Consider the following 16,121-nt stretch of genomic DNA (forward strand, 5'->3'; position numbering starts at 1 on the left):
GAGAGAGAGAATGGTTAGTTGGGCATTTGCTGGTGCTACAGGGGGGTGTGAGAGGTAAGAGCAAGTATGAGGGGGCAGATCACAGAGTGTGTGCCAGGATGAACAGCTTGGATTAACTGGGCAGTCAGTGGAGTGAGGTCTTGGCAGGGTAGAGATAAGGTGGCAGGACAGGGAGGAAGTCATGGTGGCCTTGCTGAGAGAAGAAAGCCAAGCAAGGCCATGGCTAGGAGAAGGACAAGCAGAGCAGGAGCTTGAGAGGTGTCTAGGAGGTAAAATGGTCTGAGCTTGGTGGCTGGGTGTGAGTGACTGAGAGGAAAACGGCACCGCTGCCCTCAAGGAGGTGCAATGGAACTCCCCGCTCTTTAACGGCGGGTTATGAAATGACTTCCTTCCAAAGAGTACAAGCCAGAAATGGGTAAACCTGAGAAACACTGCCTCAGCAGGTGATCAAGGAAGGTCAACGTCTTCAGCGATAAGTCGTGATGGTACACACCTTTGACCTGATGGGATGAGGACAGCACTTTACCTGTGTGGTCTTCCTTCCAAAAGCACCCCAGCCCCAGTGTAAATCATAAGAAAATCATCAAACAAATCCAATTGAGAGACATTCCACAAAATGCCTGACCAATACTCTCAAACTGTCAAAGTCATCAAAAACATGGAAATTTTGAGAAATAGCCATAAACAAGAGGAGCCTAAGGAAACATGACAAGTAATTGTAATGTTATTTCCTGAATCAGATCCTGAAACAGGAAAGAAAAAAAAAAAACCCTAGGGCTTTTTTCACTAGGGTGAAAACTAGGAAATCTGAATAAAGTATGGGGTTATGTTATAGATTATGTATGTGCTCAGCCGCTCAGTTATGTCTGACTTTTTGCGACCCCATGGACTGTAACCTACCAGGCTTCTCTGCCCATGTAAATTTTCCAGGCAAGAGTACTGAAGTGGAGTGCCATTTCCTACTCCAGAGGATCTTCCTGACCCAGGGATCGAACTCACCTCTCTTGTGTCGTCTACATTTCTGGATGGATTCTTTACCACTGGTGCCACCTGGGAAGCCCCCATAGATTATGTATGGATATGGGTTATTATTTCTGACGAAGGTACCATTCTTGTGTAATGTGTTTATGATAAGGGAAGCCTGGTGTGGGGCATATGAGAATGCTATCTTCACACCTTTCCTGAAAATCTGAAAACATTCTAAAATAAAGATTTATTTTTTAAAAATAGCCCAATCTGTTTGTTCTGAAAACTTAATTAAAACCAATTTCTACTCTCCCTAGAAACTCTGGTTTCTTATCAGGCTCACAGAGCCAGTCCTAGTTCTCTCAATCCCTCCTCTACAGGCACTGGTGAGAAGGGGGTTTGCTTAGGAAGGAAGGACTACAACTCCCAGAGTGCCCCTGTGCGGTTGTCGGGAGCAACCAAGGAATGCAGACTAACAGACCTGCTGCTGGAGTCAGGACTATCCACCGACTGACAACCAGCCAGCCATGGGCCAGGATTATTACTCTGTGCTCCAGATCACTCGCAATTCAGAAGATGCTCAGATCAAGAATGCGTAAGTTGGGGCAGGAGCAAAGCTTTTGGGTTGTGCTGGGACGGGCCCCACCCTCATCTCTTCCAAAGTGAACTTTCCTACACAGTTTAGGGCAGGCAAGGTAAACCATGTTCCTTCTCTTAACTTCTTGCACACCCACATCCTGGCTTTGGGTTGGGTCAGGGTTCCCAATTCATCATCCCTTACCCTCTATGCCCTGTCTGCTCTCCTGGGTACCGTGGTCTTCCTAGCAATAAAATGAGAACAAAGGAGACTTTACCCTTAATATTGTAGAGACCCACATGATTGCGAACAGGAGAGTGACCTGGCCAGGTAGATGTATTACAGATTTTATTCTGCTGTCACATGGTAGATGGGTATTGAATAAATCCCATTTCTGAATAGTTACATCAAGTCTCGGGGACTTTGTGATATTTCTGAGAAATCTGGGGCAGGAATCAGAACATTTTTCTGAAAAAATGTTTTTTGGTGAATATTATGTGGGTTCAGTGTGGTCTCAGCAGCTGGAGATACAACTGTGAATCAGACGTGCAGCTTAATTTTGTTGATGAATACAGATGTTGAATAAGTCACAGTAAGCTTGATGAATGTTACAAAAGGGGACATACAGGGCATGTGGAAGCTATATTGGGAAGAGACAGACCCCTTCAGTGGTTGTCACAATAATCAAGGCAAAAAGATGAGGCTTGAAGCAGGGCAGTGAGCTGGAGAGAGAAGAGAGAATGGACTTATTTATTAATTGGATCATCGTAGGGTAAAGAAAAAGGGAGGAATCTAGGATAATGGACTAGTGACAATAGCCACACCCCACTGAATTGTGCAGATGCTGTTCTGAGAACCTTCTATCATTTCATTTAATCCTCACAACAGCCTGAGTGGTAGGTACCATTATTATCCCAGGACCATGTGCCTAGTAACCGGCAGAGCCAGTATTCAGACACTTTGCCTACTATTGTTGCCTACTATGGATCACCTCCAGTAAGGGATCTCAGTGAGCTAACTGGAGAGAGTCTACAGTGTGGTTGAGAAATAAGACACAAACTCATGAATCAATTAGAGAACAATTCAGGATAGTCTGTGATGTCATCCACTGTTCATAACATTTGGTTGGCCAGTGAGACCTGTCTAGGGAAATGTCACAAGGAGAAAGGGCAGTTGGAAAGCAGAAAGATGAGCCCAACCTAAGCATTAGAAGCGTTGTTTCCATGGGGAAACAATGGAAACAGTGAGAGACTTTATTTTGGGGGGCTCCCAAATCACTGCAGATGGTGACTACAGCCATGAAATTAAAAGATGCTTGTTCCTTGGAAGGAAACCTATGACCAACCTAGGCAGCATATTTAAAAGCAGAGATATTACTTTGCCAACAAAGGTCCATCTAGTCAAAGGTATGGTTTTTCCAGTAGTCATGTATGGATGTGAGAGTTGGACTATAAAGAAAGCTGAGCTCAGAAGAATTAATGCTTTTGAACTGCGGTGTTGGAGAAGACTCTTGAGAGTCACTTGGACTGCAAGGAGATCCAACCAGTCCATCCTAAAGGAAATCAGTCTTGAATATTCATTGGAAGGACTGATATTGAAGCTGAAACTCCAATACTTTGGCCACCTGATGGGAAGAACTGACTCATTGGAAAAGACCCTGATGCTGGGAAAGATTGAAGGTGGGAGGAGAAGGGGACAACAGAGGATGAGATGGTTGGATGGCATCTTTGACTCAATGGACATGAGTTTGAGTAAACTCCAGGAGTTGGAAATGGACACGGAAACCTGGCATGCTGCAGTCCATGGAGTCGCAAAGAGTCAGACATGACTGAGCGACTGAATTGAACTGACTGAAGCATTAGAAAGAGCCAGGTTTGAACCTAGGTTCTCTCACCTGCTAGCTGTAGGACCTGGGCAAATTACTTAACCTTTCTGAACCTCAGTCTTCCCATCTCTCAAAGAAAAAAAAAAAGTTGTTGTGGTACTGAAATAGAATTATATGAGATAATGAGATGAAAATGCAGAACAGTCATTTGCATCTGAAACCATGTCTTATAAAGAGTGATTAAAAAAACAATTTATGTTCTAAATGATGGTTTTTAACCCTTCTTCCCTGAAACAACTCTTAAAGCATGAATCACTTGTTTGAGACACTCCCTTATGGGAGTACCTAGATTTTGACACACACACACCCCCAAAAGATTAAACATATAATGAAGAAAAGTACCAAAGTGATTCCTAATCACCCAGCTATTAACTTCTTATTCATTTTAGGCTGCCACATCTAGGCTATGACTTCACCCCTTTCTCTCCCACTCAGAAAAGCAGGTGCCACAAGAATCATCTTAAAATCCCTCAAGTTTATATGAAAAACTGAACTCTTCTCAAACCTCATTACTTTTACTCACTGTTAGAGTTTTATTGCAAGTCTTGTACTTAACTACAGCCTTTGTAAGTGAGAAGGGCTGATTTAGGACTTTCAGGGAGGATGTGACAATTGCCTTCAAGTCTTTCAAGGTAGAGCAGATTCTATCTGTAAGGCCCCATGGCAGAACTATGACCCTTGTGGATAGAGACAGAGTTGCAGAACAGCAGACCCAGCTCAGTAAGAAAAGTGTTACTTAAGAGTCAAAGTGGTCCCACAGCAAAATGGGCTGCCTTGTGGAATGCTGAGTTCATGTCATTCATTTACTCATTGCACTTGGTGAGAGGCACTGAGGACGCAGAACTGGACACAGCAGCTGGAGGGACTCACTCACAGGCTGGTGGGAGAGACAGACCCATCAAACGGCTGGAGCACTGTGTGCTAAATACCAGCATCAAAGGCACTGGCGCTGCTGGAAAGGAAATCTAATCTAGAATGGAGGCTGCAGTCAGGGAAGGCATCCTTGAGGAGCGGACCCCTGAGTTGAATGTGGAAAGATGAATAAATATTTGCCAGGAGGAGATGAAGGGGGCTGGAGAGGGTTGATCATTCCAGGTAAAAGCAGGAGAGTGTTGAAGGCATGAGCAGTGCAGTGTGCAGAGTATGGAGCCTGGAGAGAAGAACTGCGGAGCGCTTGTGGCAGCAGGGAAGGGGAGTGAGTGAGAAGGGCAGAGTGAGAAGGAGGAATCGAATCTTAGAGACATTTGGGTTTTATACTGAATTCAAAGGGCGGGGATTTCCTTGGTGGCCTAGTGATTAGGATTCAGCACTTTCACTGCCATGGCCTGGGTTTAATCCCTGGTTTGTGCAGTATGGCCAAAAAAAAAAATTTTTTTTTAAGTTTTTATGGGATTTCCCTAGTGGTCCAGTGGCTAAGACTCCACACTCCTAATGCAGGGGGCCCAGGTTTGATCCCTGATCAGGGAACTAGATCCTACAGGCTGCAACTGAGAGTTTGAAAGCATCATTTAAAAGATCTCAAGTGCCAAAATGAAGATTAAAGATTTCTCATGTCAGTACAACCAGATAAATATTTAAAAAAATTTTTTGTTGTTTTAAAAAGAGAGAAACTCTGGAGCTGCATGAGATTTGAATCCTGACTTCTTGAAGAAAAAAAAAGACAAAGGAGGAACCAGTGAAGGGTTCAGGCAGGAGAGAGACTTGGTCAGGGAGCATTTTAAAAGGGCAAGTTAACAAAAAAGAGAGAAAGAAATCAAACTGGTGGCAGCACACAGAATAAACTGGAGGGGGTGGGGCGGGACTGGAAATAGGAAGACATGGTTCTGCAATAGTTGTGGAAATGAAGAGGCAAAAAGAAAACATTATCTAGACCAAAAAGCCAGTGTGAGTTTTCACTGGAACAGGGGTGTAAGGGACAAAGGAAAACTTGGAGCCAAAGATACTCAGCTTTTCCACTTCAGGTTCTGTACAAATGGCAGGCAGCCGACAGCAGAGCCGGCTCTGAGCCTTGGACTGTGCCTCAAGGTATTAATCCTTCTTCTCTAGGTACCGGAAACTTGCCCTTAAGAACCACCCGCTGAGGTCCATTGAGCCAGGTGCAGTGGAGACATTCAGGCAAATAGCAGAGGCCTACGATGTGCTGAGCGACCGTGAGTGACTGGGGCTGAGCGTGAGGGTGGTTCCTCTGTCCCCCTTCTCCTTTAATGTCATTCCTCACTCAGAAGAGTGTCAGGCTTTCTGAGGGGGCCCAATGGAGAGCAAGCATTCCTCTTCCTGGCCCAGAATCTAAACAAAGTAGACACAAGCTAAGGTGGAGGACATGGTGTGGAGAGCCCCCAGATTAGGCTGACCTGCTTCCTGTCTCAGCAGTGCGGGACCCAGGGCAGGGGCTCCCCAACACCCCCCAGGCCTCACTTGTCCCCTGCAGGGATGCAAAGTGAGATGCTTGCTGCCCAGGGAAGAAGGCTAAGGCTGAGACAGACATACCCAGTTATTCCCAGAGTACCAAGAAGCCAAATCTCTCTCTCCCTGAGGACAGCATAAGTACCAAGGGACAGAGAGAGGTCTGTGATTAGGAAATCTCGCTCTGCTGTGGCAACCTGAAGCCTGGGGAAAGAGATCCTTGCCTCTGTGGCGTGCAGTGCCCACGTGGGTTCCCTAAATACTGTCCTGGAGGCTGTGTGGATACAGCCTTCTGTGTGCAGAAGAGTGGCCAGAAGATCATTAAAGTTTCCTCAGCCCCAAGTTTTCAGGACTTCGGACTCTTAAGATTTCCAAGCTCTAGAATTTGGCAGCTCTTGACTTCTCATATCCTACAGTCTCAAGGCGCTAGGACTGTATTTACCCACACCAGACAGTAGCTGTAATGACTGAGTTAAACCAAACCCCAGCATGATAGCCCGACCCTCAGTCTCCTGGTTTCTTCTCCAATCCCCAACCCTCCCCAGCAAGTTTCAGTTTTTCTCATCTCTCCTCTGGGCTATGGGGCCTTACATAGGTCCACCCAGGATGAAATTAAATCCCTAACTTCTAGTGTCTCTCTCCAAAGACTTCCAGACAGCAGGCACTTTAGAAATAAGGCTGTTTTCACCCTGCTTCTTCCTCCCTGCCCCATATCCTCTGGCTTCCCAGCCCTCCAGCTCTCTTAGCCCCCATGCTGGCCCCTTCTCAAGGTGACGCATATCCACAGCTGTGAAAAGAGGCATCTATGACAAGTTTGGAGAGGAGGGTCTGAAGGGCGGAATTCCTCTGGAGTTTGGATCGCAGACCCCATGGACAACTGGTTACGTCTTCCATGGCAACCCAGAAAAGGTTTTCCATGAGTTCTTTGGAGGAGATAACCCCTTTAATGGTAAGAGGCCCTGCCTGCCCCTCTGCCTTACTACAGAAGGATGTAGCTGTAGAAGATGATTTTCTTTGAGTAGTTTTGTTTACTTTAAGAAATATATATATATATAATGTGTGTGTGTGCTCATCCATGCTCAGTCGCTAAGTCGTGTCCAACTGTGACCCTGTGGACTGTCGCCCACCAGGTTTCTATGTTCATGGGATTTCCCAGGCAAGAATACTGGCGTGGGTTGCCATTTCCTTCTCCAGGAGATCTTCCTGATCCAAGGATCAAACCCACATCTCCTGTTGTCTCCTACATTGGCAGGTGGATTCTTTATCACTGCTGCTGCTGCTAAGTCGCTTCAGTCGTGTCTGACTCTGTGTGACCCCATAGACAGCAGCCCACCAGGCTCCCCTGTCCCTGGGATTCTCCAGGCAAGAACACTGGAGTGGGTTGCCATTTCCTTCTCCAATGCATGAAAGTGAGAAGTGAAAGTGAAGTCGCTCAGTCGTGTCCTACTTAGCAACCCCATGGACTGCAGCCCACAAGACTCCTCCGTCCATGGGATTTTCCAGGCAAGAGTACTGGAGTGGGGTGCCATTGCCTTCTCTGCTTTATCATTGAGCCACCTGGAAAGCCCCATATATATATATTTTTTTAAACCACTATTTATTGAAAAAGAAATAAATTTCAGCACTCCATTCCTTCCCCCAGAAGTAGCCACTCATTGTTACAATTTATGTATCCTTCTAGAAATATTCTGTGCATTTATGAGCTTATATTTATTTTCACATAGCCTTTCATCTTGTTAAGGAAATGGGACCACACTGTTTACACTGATTTTTTTCACTTGTATCTTAGAGATTCTCTTATTATACATTATATTACATACAGATCTTCCTTATTTATTTCAATAGTTGCATATAAGATTCCAGTGTACAGCATAGAGCTGGGCAGGGGTAGAAGAAGTTGAGGAAAGAGGAGTTTGGGGAGATCTTGGTGACCTCTCTAACTGGTTAGTGATTGACCCTGCCTCTCCCCTGTCTCGGCTGTTGACTTCATAGGAACTTGAGTCTGAGATCTGCAGTGGGCTTGAGCTGGGATGAACAGTGAGGAGAAATGAAGTCTGGGGGAGGATAGGGAGGATTGCATGCTGTGACCCTTCTTCCACAAAAGCTAACAGGTCATTTCTGGCACTACCAACTGCTGCCACCAGAGGACACTCCTCTCTCTCCTGAGGCAGCCAGAGTCAAGGAGCACTGGCCCGAAGTTGGGGGAGGGGAGGGGTGGGCTGGTAGGTAGGGAAGTGTGGGGGAAGGGAGTCTAAGGAGGAGGATGAAGCAGTGGAGAGCCTCAAGAGATGGTTATCTTGGATCTGCAATTGAGGATTTACTGAGTCCAAGCTTGTTCTGCTCACTTCAGGACAAGCCAGTAAATTAACAGATGGGTTGTTAGGGCAAGGAATAGCAACTTTATTTGCAAAGTCAGCAGACCAAGAAGATGGTGGGACCCATTGTCCCAAAGAACCATCTTGCCTGAGTTAGAATTCAGCCTTCCTGTATACTAAAAGGGGAGGAGTAAAGTCAAACATGACTATGCCAAAGGCTTTGACTGTGTGGATCAAACAAACTGTGGACAATTCTGAAGGAGATGGGAATACCAGACCACCTGACCTGCCTCTTGAGAAACCTGTATGCAGGTCAGGAAGCAACAGTTAGAACTGGACATGGAACAACAGACTGGTTCCAAATAGGAAAAGGAGTTCATCAAGGCTGTATACTGTCACCCTGCCTATTTAACTTATATGCAGAGTACATCATGAGAAACGCTGGGCTGGAAGAAGCACAAGCTGGAATCAAGATTGCCGGGAGAAATATCAGTAACCTCAGATATGCAGATGATACCACCCTTATGGCAGAAAGTAAAGAAGAACTAAAGAGCCTCTTGATGAAAGTGAAAGAGGAGAGTGAAAAAGTTGGCTTAAAGCTCAACATTCAGAAAACTAGAATCATAGCATCCAGTCCCACCACTTCATGGAAAATAGATGGAGAAACAGTGGAAACAGTGGCTGACTTTATTTTTTGGGCTCCAAAATCACTGCAGATGGTGACTGCAGCCATGAAATTAAAAGACACTTATTCCTTGGAAGGAAAGTTATGACCAACTTAGCATATTAAAAAGCAGAGACATTACTTTGCCAACAAAGGTTCGTCTAGTCAAGGCTATGGTTTTTCCAGTGGTCATGTATGGATGTGAGAGTTGAACTATAAAGAAAGCTGAACATTGAAGAATTGATGCTTTTGAACTGTGGTATTGGAGAAGACTCTTGAGAGTCCCTTGAACTGCAACAAGATCCAACCAGTCCATCCTAAAGGAGATCAGTCCTGGGTTTTCATTGGAAGGACTGATGTTGAAGCTGAAACTCCAATATTTTGGCCACCTGATACGAAGAGCTGACTCATTAGAAAAAACCCTGATGCTGGGAAAGATTGAGGGCAGGAGGAGAAGGGGACGACAGAGGATGAGATGGCTGGATGGCATCACCAACTCAATGGACATGAGTTTGGGTAAATTCCGGGAGTTGGTGATGGACAGGGAGGCCTGGCATGCTGCAGTTCACGGGGTCGCAAAGAGTCAGACATGACTGAGCAACTGAACTGAACTGAAAGTCAAACATCTCCTAGTTTCGGTCAGCCTCAGGAGAGGATGTGTTCATTTCTTCCTCCCTGAAGTCATTCATAGATGAGCCTGGTCAGCATGTCTCCTGTGAGCGGAGCAAAGGCATTTTACCTTAATGTTCATCACCTGGGAGGCGGGGTTGCCAGTTTAGTTGCTAAGTTGTGTCCGACTCTTTGCAACCCCATGGACTGTAGCCCACCAGGCTCCTCTGTCTGTGGGATTTCCCAGGCAAGAATACTAAAGTGGGTAGCCATTTCCTTTTCCCAGAGATGGGCTTTTATGTATAATTTAAGCTTACAAGCAATATCGCTTTAGTGATTACCTTGGAATAGAATACAAAGGTGCTTCCCTATTACAAGGGCAGCACATTGGCCTGGCCAAGCAGGCCTCCAATCTGTGAGGTGGGAATGGGAGGCTAGGTATTACACTTGGGGACTGAAGAGGTGAGGGACAGTCTATGAATCTGAGTTTCTGGACGTAATTTCTCTTACTCCTCACCTCTCCCCACCTCCTGCAGAGTTTTTTGATGCAGAAGGAAACGAGGTAGACTTGAAATTTGGGGGGCTCCGGGGCCGAGGGGTCAAGAAACAGGATCCTCCAATCGAACGAGACCTCTACCTGTCCTTGGAGGACCTATTTTTTGGCTGCACCAAGAAAATTAAGATCTCCCGAAGGGTAAGTACTTAGGAGCCATCTTCTATCCCCTCCAACCCTACTGGTCACCTCCTCCCTGATCCTAAGTGGAGACCTCAGCTATGGTCTTACAGAAGCATAGAATCTTAGATTTGGAGCCCTAGGAAGGTAGAATTCTAGAATCTGACGTTTGGAAGGGACAGTTGAGGGTTTTAGTCTGGCTCTTTCCTCCTGTAGGAGTCCCCTCTGTGTGCTTTCCTAACGGGGACCAACTCTTTCCCTTCTCAGCTCAGCCCCATCCCTGAGGGAAGTGGGAAGGCTCTGGACAGGAGGAGTCTCCTGTGAATTCTGCCTTCTGGGTGTTTCCTGATGGTCCCCTGCAGGTTTCTTCTGGGTGTTTGCCTCAGGAGTAAGAAGGAGCTGTGTGGGCATGGAGGGTGGGCCACGGCATGTTTCCCAAGGGGATTGGTTGAAGAAGACCCTCAGTGCGTCAGGTCCCAGACCCCATCCTGGCCCTGTCCCTTGGTCCAGCCCTGTGCTAGGCACCCAAGCAACACTCCTCACACATCTGCCCAGCAGAGGAGATGCCAGCCACAGCCATGATTTCCATGGAGGGAGGGCACCCATCTGGGCATGTGACTGGGAAATAGATGGATGACAGAGGAATGCTTTGGGAGAGGCTAAGACATGTTGCCCTCCGTTTTTTTCCCTTTGGGATTAAGAGATCTGGCAGAGGCTCCAGGTCAGAGCCTCTGCGGGGGAGAGCAAGTGAGTGCGCGTTCGCCGTGTGTCTGTTAGTCACTAAGACCACGTAATTTCTAGGGCTGGAGTTGTGACCTTGATCAACTCACGGGGAATGCTTGGCACCTCAGGCCCCAACCCCATAACATATCCTGCCATCCTGGAATCATAAGTTCTTGATTCCAGTGGAACATAGGATGCGAGTTGGGATGGCTCAGACAGGTTCTCCCCGGTGCTGGAGGACTGAGCTGTGCACAGATCCCATGGAGCATCTTTCATGTGTGTTAAAGCCAGCTGGGAAATCCTGAGCCTACCTCCTTCCCCATCATCTCATTACAGGTGCTGAACGAGGATGGGTACTCCTCTACCATCAAAGACAAGATCCTCACTATCGATGTAAAGCCTGGTTGGAGGCAGGGCACACGTATCACCTTCGAGAAGGAAGGGGACCAGGTGAGGGTTGGGAAAGCTGTCTAAGGTCAGTTACCTGGGTTCGTGTGATGGGAAGACTGAGGAGGAACGAGGCCCCTGGGAGCCCTGGTCTGGAAGGGAGACCAGTCTGCAGGGGAGATGAGCTGATCCCTAATGCCCCTTCTGAGGGGCACTCACAGTGCCTCAGTTAATGGGTCACCCAGGACTTCTCATTTTGCAGAGTGAGAAACAGGCCCAGAGAGAGAAGGGACTTGCCCAGGGCAAGAGCACCAGAGCTGAAAGGAGATCCCAGTCCTAACATCAGTGCTCTGATTTTCTTTTCAAAAAATTATTTACTTATTTGGCTGTGCTGGGTCTTAGTTGCAGCATGTGGGATCTAGTTCCCTGAGCAAGAATCAAACCCAGGACCCTGCATTGGGAATGTGGAATCTTGGACACTGGAACATAGGGAAGTACCCTTCCTGATTTTCTTGTGTGTTTCTCTGAGTAAAGCCCAATTGTAGGAGCTACTCAGAAGCCATTTATTTATAATAATTTTAAATTACTTATTTAAATAAAAATATAAAATTATTGTCCAAAGCGTGCTGATTCCTCAAATTCTGAAAAGAGAAGGAATGATGTTATCTTTGGAGCCAGAGAGATGAATTCCTCTGCCCATATCTCTTGCTTCTTTCTCACTTATGAAACACCTACTTCTGAAAACCCACTTCAAAACCTACCTCAAAGGACTTGCCTAGTGGTCTAGTGGCTAGTACTCTGCATTCCCAGTGCAGGGGGCCCAGGTTCCATCCCTGGTCAGGGAACTAGATTCCACATGTCGCAAAACCAAGACCCAGCACAGCCAAATAAATAAAATTAAATTAAAACAAAAAACCCACCCAGTTCTAAAGCTCCCCTCTCCAGGCAGCCTTCCCTGACCTCTCTCTGAGCTCCCACCTCTGGGTTCCTTTTATCTCAGTCTTGAGGATTCACTGTGTCCATTTCCCCTAGACTGGAAGCCCTGGTGGGTAGGGGCCAGTCTTATTCCTCTGTTCGAACTCCCATAGGAGTTCCAGCAGAGTTCTGGGACTTAATGAAGCTTGGCAGGACAGTCTTGCAGGCAGTACTCTGACCCCAACCCAGTATTCTGCCCTCCAGCTGTTGCATCTGCTTGGGCTGCAGAGTAATGGCAAGGGGAGGGTGATGGGCGGGGAGTGGGTGTGTATAGTCCTTGGGGTAGGTTTTTTTCTAAGGCCAAAATGGAAAGGCCCTTCCAGAAAAAACTGGTCTAATCTTGTTGTTCAGATGAAGATTTGGAAACAATAGAGACAGGAACTTGGCCAAGGTCCATAGCCAATTAGTCCTTGTCTCCCCTTGGCCTCCCCTGCCCAGGGTCCCAACATCATCCCAGCCGACATCATCTTCATTGTAAAAGAGAAGCTACACCCTCGCTTCCGCAGGGAGAATGACAACCTCTTTTTTGTGAACTCCATCCCCTTGGGCAAGGTGAGTGGGCAAAGTAGAGGAGCAAAGGGTGGGCAAATCACCTGGGCTCCACCAACCCATCTCCATCTATCGTAACATATATCAATGTCATTCTTTTCTCCCAGACTGTGAACTCCTGAGGGCAGGTTATTGCTCAGCTCACTCACCTGTTAGTCCTTGAACATCCTTTTGTCTCCTTGAGGTCCAGCTTAGAGCCTGGCGTCAGATAGTCTCGTAAAGTACCTTCTAAACAGAATGGACATAGGGACCACTCCCACTTTGGGCCTTCATGTCCCCTAGGCTCTGACCTGCTGCACCGTAGAGGTGAAGACCCTAGATGACCGTCTGCTCAACATCCCCATCAATGACATCGTCCAGTGAGTCCATTTACTTGGGCCCCAATAGACGGGAAAGGGCTTCCTGGTCCTTAGAGGCTTGCCTGGTACAGTTGTTCAGGTGGCACCCAGCTCAAGGGGGGTGAGAAGGATTGAAATCCAGCCCCCACTCTGGCTAAGCTGTGGGCTGCATTCATTTGACAAATGGAGTGCTTTTTCTTACTTGCATGAAGTCATGGTGGAGGCTAGAGGCCCCCAGTGTTAGGAAATCCCTGTTGTCTTCATCCTCTAGAATTTCCAAGCCCTTTCCCCAGCAAGGTCCTCTGTGTGGGAAGCTTGGCAACTGAGCACACCCCACTCCAATCAGGGTCTGCTCACTTTCCTTCCCTCCTTGTCCTGTTTTCCATCTAAATGAGATTCCCGGAATCCTCCATCAGAGATTCCAGAATCAGAGATTCAGTGTAAATGGATTTCCAGGGAGCAAGCTGTCTGGAACAAGCCAGTCTCCTCTCCCCTGCCACTGGTTCTAGAAGCTGGTGACTGCTGCATGCCTGAGGTTATGTGAGCAGGGGCAGATGTCTGGCTCTGGTGCCCTCTGAGTTCCCTTCTTTCATCCTCCCCTGTCTCAGCCCCAAGTACTTCAAGAAGGTGCCAGGGGAGGGGATGCCACTGCCAGAGGACCCCACCAAGAAGGGGGACCTCTTCATTTACTTCGACATCCAGTTCCCCACCCGCCTCACACCCCAGAAGAAGCAGATGCTGCGCCAGGCGTTGCTGACATAACTCTAACTCAGGTGGGTGGGGCCTGAGCAGGGGGAGGGGAAGGAGAGCAGGGGACTGACCCCACCCCTATACAGCCTCAGGGTGTGCAGGGGAGCCCGCCCACTGCACGGACGGGACACGAGGACTGGATGGCATGGGACTTTTGAACTGACACAATAAAGTTTTATTTCCTATCCTACAGCCACACCCAGGAGAGTTATGTATTAGATGGAGAAGAGCTTTATACAGCCCTTCTCGTGGAGCAGAGGCAAGGGCAGGGCCCAAGAAATTGAGGAGCTGGGACCCCATCCTGCTTATGTGAGCCTGGCCAGGTCTCTGAGGGTTCAGAGCCTCTGTGCTCCCACCTTGATAGTGGGGTGCAGTGCTGCCTCATCTCTGAGGGTCCCCAGATGTATTTCTCATGATACATGCTCTCTGGAAGGGCAGTCTCTAGTGTGATATAGTCACAGTATACTTGGGAAAACTGAAGCACAGAGAGCAAAACACTTGTCCCAGGTCACATAGGGCTCAGTGGCAAAGCTACATCAGGACCTTGAAGGCCACCTCTCACAACTTCACTCTGCTTAGAGGCAGCACCAAGGACACAGTGCCAGAAATGGCTTAGTTTCTGCCTCGCCAGTCTGCATTGCTGGTTCTGTGTAGTGGGTCCTGAGCTAGAACTAGGCAGGTTCTTAGAACTGGGCTCTGCTTCTAAGCCTACCCCCGCCCCTTTGGACATTATTACCCATCTTGTTAGTAAAGCAGAACCCATAGCCCTCTTCAGGCTGCTCACGGATGTGAAGGTGCCTGGTGAACTCACGGCATAGGTGTTAGGGTTACAGCATTGCTGCCAACATGGCCTATGGGAGCGCCAGCCTCCAGGCCACCCGGGCTTGTGCAGACCACACCTGCTTCCCCAGTCAGTCTTCTGTGCCCAGGGAGGCACCCCTCACTGAAGTCTCGGCTTGGGCTAGGATTCAAGCTTATGACAGAGAGGGCGGACACTTACATGGAGTGACTTAAGAGACACCAGAGGGAGTTCCCTGGTGGTCCAGTGGTTAGGACTTTCCACTTTCACTGTCAAGAGTGTGGGTTTAATCCCTGGGTGGGGGACTAAGATCCCACAAGCCTCGCAGTGCAGCCCCCTCTCCCCCCCCCCCCCAAAAAAAGAGGTGGGTCAGAAGAGGGCCCTATAGAATAGATATTGCTTCGATTCCACCATTCAAAGTATCATATTAGCTTAAGCCATTTTAAACCATCAGGGAGAAGGCCGCAGACCTTGAGATGTAGAATCTGACCCACGGTTCATTAAAGAATGTGGGCTTCGGAGTTAGGTACACCCCTGGGGGTTCTACTTGCCAGCTGTGTGCCTTGGGCTAATTGCTTCACCTCTCTGAAGCTGTTTACAATCCTTATCTTGCAGGCCGAGGATTCCACACCTTACTTCTGAGCTGAGGTCTTATAGTCCCCAAGAAGGACAGGGTTAGATTATGAGTGGAAATTAGAGGAGTGGAGCACTCTGCCATGAGGCAGGACCTAGGTGGAGAGGTGGTACTAGGTGCCCTGGTTTGACAGCGAGTGGGTGAGGACTGCCCGGTGGAACTCTGGCAGGCTAGCTCTCCTCTAGGCCGGCAGCAAGGCCTGCTCCTAACCTCTTCCTCATGGTGATTCTCAGGGAAGCCTGGTTTCAGGCCTGATGAGAGCCATTTATGAGATTATTAGGTCAGTGTGGTCTTCAGTGCTGCCGTGTCTGGTATTTTACAGGCAGCGAAGGAGGAGTTACTGAGGCCTACTGGTATGCTGGTCAGTGTTCCCACAACCTCCCCCAGCTCCTATCTCAGATCATTCCTAGAACAATGAAATCTGGCGGTCTCACGCCCAAGCGAGTGTCTGAAACACATGACTGGTCAATGAGCCAGCTGACAAACACGCCTTGGGCAACAAACTGCTCCTGTTTCCTCTGGTGCAAAACAGTGAATTAACCCTGTCTCACAGGATTAATGAGAATTAGGGTGCATTAGGCACACTGACTGGATCCCCTATTTAGGCGGACCCCTTGCCACCCTGGCTTGATTCATGACACCCAACCTTGTCCCTCCTGGGGACTGTAAGACCTCAGCTCAGGTGAGGAATCCTGGGCCCTCTTTCCTTCTCCACAACCCTAACATGTGGGACCCCTTGCCTGACCACGGAAGGGCCCAGCCTCCAACTCTGGTGGGGAAGGCCTGGTAGCACCAGCTGGCTGAAGCAGGAAGGTCTCTGGGCCTGGCTCCACAGCCGCCTAACAGGACTCCTGAAGGACCCCGGCACTGGTTC

At 48.1% G+C, this 16,121-nt stretch overlaps 1 protein-coding gene across 1 annotated transcript; it reads left to right on the forward strand.

The window, feature by feature from the left end:
* Positions 1–1,477: 1,477 nt before the first annotated feature.
* Positions 1,478–14,068, forward strand: DNAJB13 (DnaJ heat shock protein family (Hsp40) member B13). The gene is made up of 8 exons (XM_055547681.1): positions 1,478–1,561; positions 5,475–5,578; positions 6,619–6,780; positions 9,956–10,113; positions 11,152–11,265; positions 12,616–12,729; positions 13,009–13,085; positions 13,673–14,068. The coding sequence occupies exons 1-8, from the start codon at positions 1,494–1,496 to the stop codon at positions 13,824–13,826; spliced, it is 951 nt and encodes a 316-aa protein (XP_055403656.1). The 5' UTR covers positions 1,478–1,493; the 3' UTR covers positions 13,827–14,068.
* Positions 14,069–16,121: the final 2,053 nt, after the last annotated feature.

Source organism: Bubalus kerabau, chromosome 15, assembly GCF_029407905.1.
Source record: "Bubalus kerabau isolate K-KA32 ecotype Philippines breed swamp buffalo chromosome 15, PCC_UOA_SB_1v2, whole genome shotgun sequence".
Classification (NCBI taxonomy): Eukaryota; Metazoa; Chordata; class Mammalia; order Artiodactyla; family Bovidae; genus Bubalus; species Bubalus kerabau.